Genomic DNA, 5,817 nt, shown 5'->3' with positions numbered 1-5,817 from the left:
ACCGCTTCGTTTTGACAAAGGGAAAAAATACAAAGAAAGAGGGAGAGAGTGGGAGCTCCTGCTCTCCAAGCCTGGCATCCTTTCATTTCTGGAACATGCCAATTCATAATCTCCTCTCATTTCCCGCCCTTGACCACAGACACCTTTCTGCGCAACTGCAAACAGAAACCCTTCCAACAAACACACACGCTAGCGTGTATTGGCGTGTGTGTGTGTGTGAGTGTTTCTATGTTCTTCTGCATGAACGCTTGCTGGCATGCTCTACCTAACCTAACCCAACCCTAACCTTAACCCCAGCAAGCAAACGATCCCCTTCGGCCCCTTGTGAAGCTGCGTTGGGAGCAAAAACGGAGTAGTTTTCCTTGTGGAAAGAAGCCAAATGTTCCTACAATGTCAACATGTCCATGGTTTCATCGTTCTAGACACGTTTCGACACCACAAAGAGATCAATGCTAGGCCGAAACCGCCAAGGCACTTTTTGGCACATGAACCCGTCTTCCATTACCTAAGGGCGGGTAGCATTTGCCCCAGGGTGTCTTGAGCTTGATTATCGATGCAGTGATGAACAATTTGTGCAGGGGGAAACAATTTGACACAGGAAAGGAACAGTGCCACTTTTCGGCCTTTTTTACGTGCCAGTATGTGTTTTTCCAGTGTGTATTTTTGTTCTGCTAAACCTTTTGTGCTAAGGAGTGGGAAATTGTTTTATTTATTCATGTAGATAGACTCCGTCTCTCTCTCTCTATCTCTCACTCTCTCTATCTCTCTCTCTCTCCTTCTCTCAGAGCCTGTGTGTAGAGGATGTTCATGTGTGTCCGTTCGTGTGATTGTGTGTGTGTGTGTTTGTGAGTGTGTGTGCGGCGGCGACAGATGGCGGGCCTCTCTTCCCCGGGGAAGGCAGAATCTCGGCGAATGCGGCTGCGTGTCAATCACCCGCTCTCATGTGATGGCTCCTGCCAGTGACGTGCCCACCATATGGCCTGGCATCAGAGCGGGTATGTAACCCTGCCTGCCAGCCATGCCACACCGTCTCTACGCGCGGCCGGGGAAGGAGTAGCGCTCACGTCGGATCACACACTCGCACACGCAAACCACACACACACACACACACCAACACTCACGCACACACACACCGACAGACCCTCGCCTCCACTCTTGCCGGAACGTCCTATTGGGCTCTCGGTCCCTGAAGATGATGTAGACGGAGGTACCTTCAGCCAAGCAAGCGCGCTACCAACAAGGTGAGTTTTTGGGACGCTCCGCCGCTTCCTTCCTTCCATCTCAGACCCTCTTCGCCTGTTGTCGTGTTTTACTGGGAGGCTCCCTCGTCTCTGAGCAGTCCCATTAATCTGCACATTGCCGTGGGATCTAATCAAGGCGAGGTGCCTAATCCCGCCAACCTGTCCACCTCGAAGGGGGCGAGAATCAACGACCACCGTGGTGTTTTGGGTGCACTCTCCGGGACGCGTGTAGTTCATTCATCCTGATTCGCTTCGGTTTCGATAAGGCGGGCGGCTCTTATTGTTCTAAGGGCGAATCGTTCAAAGAAGGAGAAAGACGACGTAGGAACCATGGGGGGGTGGCGGAGGTGGGGTTGGAAATGTTTTTAAGCAGTTTTGCCTCACTTCACGCCTAATGGACAGGGGGTTTTCACCAGGAAGGTCAAACTTAACGGCTCATTTTTGGACGTTTATTTTTTTCACGTTTGCTCAAGTCTGGACAAAACTGCTTTTTCACTGGCAGGTCTGCAGATTTCTATTCATGTTGAGGTATATTAACTGTCGAGTGTATGCATGTAGCAGTGAGGGAAAATTTGGGGGGACTTTTTTATGCCATATCTTGATTTTCAATCCATATTCTGTTCTTAAAATCTGTAAAATCTCTTCTGCTGAATGTCTGTTGTAGAAAATGCAAAAACATAATTACGCATTGATACGTTTTGCGCTGTTTAGCATTTTTTATTTATCTTAATCTCTCAGCGTGAAGAATTTGACAAGTGACAGTTGTTGCCAAATGTACAATGATTTTTTTTTCCCCAAAGCTTCGCAATTGTTGTCTGTTTACCAGCACGACTGGAAAGAAGATGGATCTTTTTATCTTGTTTTTTTTTTCCACCCCATCGTGGTATTAGCTGTGCTGGAATGCCGCCAGGATGCAGGAGGGGGGGAAGAGAGTATGGAGGGTGGATGAAGGAGGGGGTAAAAGGGGGACCCGGTGCTCAAAATGCCCCTCGGGACCACGTAATAGGGCCCGTGCGCAGAGGGGCCGGCAGGGGCCACGGAGGGCCACGCGTGTGGGGAATAGGGGAGTAAGGCCGTCTGGCGGTTGTCTGTCCGTGCCAACAGCGTCTCTGAGTCCTGATGATGCATTGATTATTTTCATATTTATGGATAATGGGTTTGTTGTTTTTTTTACGTATTTGGTTACGAGTGCTGGAGGTCTGGGGCGTTTATGTTTTGGTCAAGTGTTGGCTTTCCGATACTGAATCAGCTGCTGGCATTGAAAATGCAACCTGGCTCAGATTTGCTCCCAGTCCTGGTCTTAGGGTATTCCTGCCTTGCAAATTCCCGGCTTTAACACACCTGACACAATTAATCAGCTAATAAACAAGCCCTTCCTTAGTTGAAGTGGATAGACCTCTGTGAAGACAAAGGGATTATGCAAATCTGCTATGCAGGACAAGGCTACTCCAGGACCAGGGTAGGGAGCAACTGGCTTTCAACAATGGAGTGTGTATTGTTGTTTGTTTAATGTTTAACCTGCTCTCCTTCCTGTCTGGCATTCCAGTGCTGGCAGCGCCATGCTGACGCGACTGTTCAACGAGCCATCGCTGCTGGCGGACGCACGCAAGTTCCCTGGTTGGGTGGACGACAGCGGTAGCGAGGACTCTAAGACCAACGACAAGGACGAGCAGGACCCCTGCCGCCTGGGCCTGGACGAGGACCTGGATGAAGAGAATGACGACAAGGGCATTGGTGTCGGACTTGGGAGGTCAGCAATTGGTGACGATGACGACGATGACGATGACGACGACGAAGGCATGAACGACGATGAGGAGGACGGAGGTGCAGATCGGCCTAAGAAGCGTGGCCCCAAAAAGCGCAAGATGACTCCAGCACGCATGGAACGTTCCAAGCTCCGACGGCAGAAGGCAAATGCACGGGAGCGGACTCGCATGCATGACCTGAACTCTGCACTGGACAACCTGCGCAAGGTCGTCCCATGCTACTCCAAGACCCAAAAGCTGTCCAAGATAGAGACCCTGCGCCTGGCCAAGAACTACATCTGGGCACTGTCTGAGATCCTGCGCAATGGCAAGCGGCCCGACGTGGTCTCTTACGTCCAGACGTTGTGCAAGGGTCTGTCACAGCCCACCACCAACCTGGTGGCAGGCTGCCTGCAACTAAGCGCCCGCAACTTCCTGACTGAGCCAGGTGGCCAGGACGGCGTTCGCGCCTTTCATGCAGAGGCGCCCTTCCAGTATCCATACCAGTGCGGCCGACTGGGTACCCAAGGTCCAACCTTGCCGACGACCCCATGCTCAGCTGCCCACGCCCTTCGGGGCCACTCCTACTGCCCACCGTATGACTATGCTGCCTCACCAGACTATGCCAGCCCCGAATATGAAGGCACCCCCCACAGCCCGACGCTCTGCGTCAACGGAAACTTTGCCTTTCGTCAGGAACCCGCTGCTGTTTCACCGGATGCAGAGCGGCCCTTCCATCACCATCACCACCATCATCACTACTCTATGCACTACCAGCGCACTCCAGTCCCATACGGAGGCGCTTCGGGAGCGCGTGGTGGCGCTTCTGAAAACGCCCCACCTTTTCACGATGTGCACGGGCCACCTTATGAGGAGCTGAACTCATTTTTTCACAATTGAAGCTCCTCAGACTGGATAAAAAACAATAAGAATAAAAATAATAATTACAAAATAACTTTTTCCCCCTCTGAAAAAAAACATATTCCCATAATGCTCATGTGTCAGTGGCAGAAAATACTGCTTTTCTACGAACACACAAAAAACTTTTTAAGATAAAGACTTTTATCTTGCTTTTGTTATTCGTCGTCACGGAACTATAATGGACCAAAATGTGGAAAAATTAATAAATGGATTCAAACAAGCAAATGGTTTACCATAAATGTATTACTTGTTATTATTTATTTGTGTTTATTTATTTATTCAAATTACAATATTACATTTATATAGAATAAATAAGGAGTGTCTTTTTCTATGAAAACAAATGTGACATTTTACAAAATAAAACTACACAAATAACAAAAAATAAATAAACATACATATAAATGAAACCTGAATTGCAATTATATTTTAATTATATATAAACTATATATAAACAATTCACAACTGCAGTAATTTTACAGAAGCTTTCAGCTCTTTTTTTATTTTTTTCTTCATCATTTTTATTGCTCTGTGGTTCTTATCTAAACACTCCTGTTTATTTATTCGTCTATTTATTTATTTATTTATTTATTTATTTATTTATTTATTTTCTAACGAAGTATTTACTAGCATGTTAGGGGATGTTACTCCTCAAACCTGAAATCTGTAGTTTGTGTTTGTGTGACAGAGAGAGCAAGAGACAGAGAGAGTCTGGAGAGTTGGTCTAAAATAAATAACATAAATTATCATGCGTCAATCATATTATATGTAGCGATACACACATATATATATATATATATATATATATATAGAGAGAGAGAGAGAGAGAGAGAGCTTTGTATGTAGTTCTATATAGTTTTAAGTTACAGTTATTGATTTACTTTAATTTATTTAATTTATTTATTTAGTTATTTATGTTGTTTCGTCACCGGACAAGGCTTCGTTTAACGAAAACAGAGAAGTAATATTCATATTAATGTAAATATTATTAACAAAAAAATCTTTAGTCCGTTACGATGACGGAAATGTTCAGAATCAGAGGTTAGTCTCAAACGAGCCTCAAACACAGCAGCATAAAATGGATTTATTAAAATACAAATAAAACGACGGCCGTTTGGGTGCTTATTTATTTATTTAGTTGATTAATTGATTAGGTATTTCTGTCATTATTTTGTTAGTTAGTTTTGAATGCTGGCTCTGCGCTGCAGCGATTAACTGTCGTGAGCTTCAGCCTGTTGGTCTGCAGACCTTTCTGAAGGTTTCTGAAGATGATGAAAATGAAGACGGCGCTCGAAAACCAAACGAAAAGATTCCGGAAATATTATTAAATATTTAAATATTAATGCATGTTTAATTAGGCTGCTTTCCACTAACGTCATGATTTCACTTCCACGTGAATTTTAACGAAACATTTAGAGTAAAAACGGAAAGTAATTTACAAATACGTGTCCGTTTCGTTTGTTAGCGAAGGACAACAGAAGTCTGATGATAATAACAATAATAACAACAACAACAATAATAATAATCATAATAATAATAATAATAATAATATTAATAATATTAATAATAATAATGAGAATAAATCGTAAAATACAGAAGATCGTTAACAATATAATGTAGTTTAACTACAGATTGTGCCAGAGTTCGTTTACAAAAATGCGTTTACTAAATAAATAACAAATTAAAAGCAACTAAATACTAAACAATCAAACCTTGATTACGTACAATAAAATAAAATATAATAAATGTAAAATAAAATAAAATAAATGTAAAAAATATACGTTCCTGCAGATCCGCGCAGGTTCCCTCAGGAGGACCCTACGTTTAAATAAAGTCCTATAAGATTTCGTTTATCATCTTTTTTTATCATTTTTAACATTAACCTAATTTTATGTCCAAATTAAACAAGCACG

The 5,817-nt window shown here is 43.8% G+C and overlaps 1 protein-coding gene across 2 annotated transcripts; it reads left to right on the top strand.

Moving 5' to 3' along the window:
• The first annotated feature begins 855 nt into the window (after nucleotides 1-855).
• On the top strand, nucleotides 856-4,146 carry neurod2 (neuronal differentiation 2). 2 transcript variants are annotated; one of them, XM_072667861.1, is made up of 2 exons: nucleotides 856-1,241; nucleotides 2,788-4,146. In XM_072667861.1, exons 1-2 carry the CDS (start codon nucleotides 976-978, stop codon nucleotides 3,884-3,886), a joined length of 1,365 nt encoding a protein of 454 aa, XP_072523962.1. In that variant the 5' UTR covers nucleotides 856-975; the 3' UTR covers nucleotides 3,887-4,146. The 2 variants fall into 2 exon arrangements, with proteins under 2 accessions (XP_072523962.1, XP_072523963.1); XM_072667862.1 differs by lacking the exon at nucleotides 856-1,241 and adding an exon at nucleotides 1,299-1,743.
• Nucleotides 4,147-5,817: the final 1,671 nt, after the last annotated feature.

Source organism: Salminus brasiliensis, chromosome 22 (genome assembly GCF_030463535.1).
Source record: "Salminus brasiliensis chromosome 22, fSalBra1.hap2, whole genome shotgun sequence".
Classification (NCBI taxonomy): Eukaryota; Metazoa; Chordata; class Actinopteri; order Characiformes; family Bryconidae; genus Salminus; species Salminus brasiliensis.
This window is presented reverse-complemented; position numbering and strand designations above follow the sequence as displayed.

Bases quoted from the DNA above. Each gene is read 5' to 3' on its own strand.
- neurod2 (XM_072667861.1), top strand. From the start codon at position 976: ATGGCCTGGCATCAGAGCGGGTATGTAACCCTGCCTGCCAGCCATGCC. The intron at 1,242-2,787 runs GTGAGTTTTTGG...CTGGCATTCCAG, and splicing joins GCAAGCGCGCTACCAACAAG to TGCTGGCAGCGCCATGCTGA.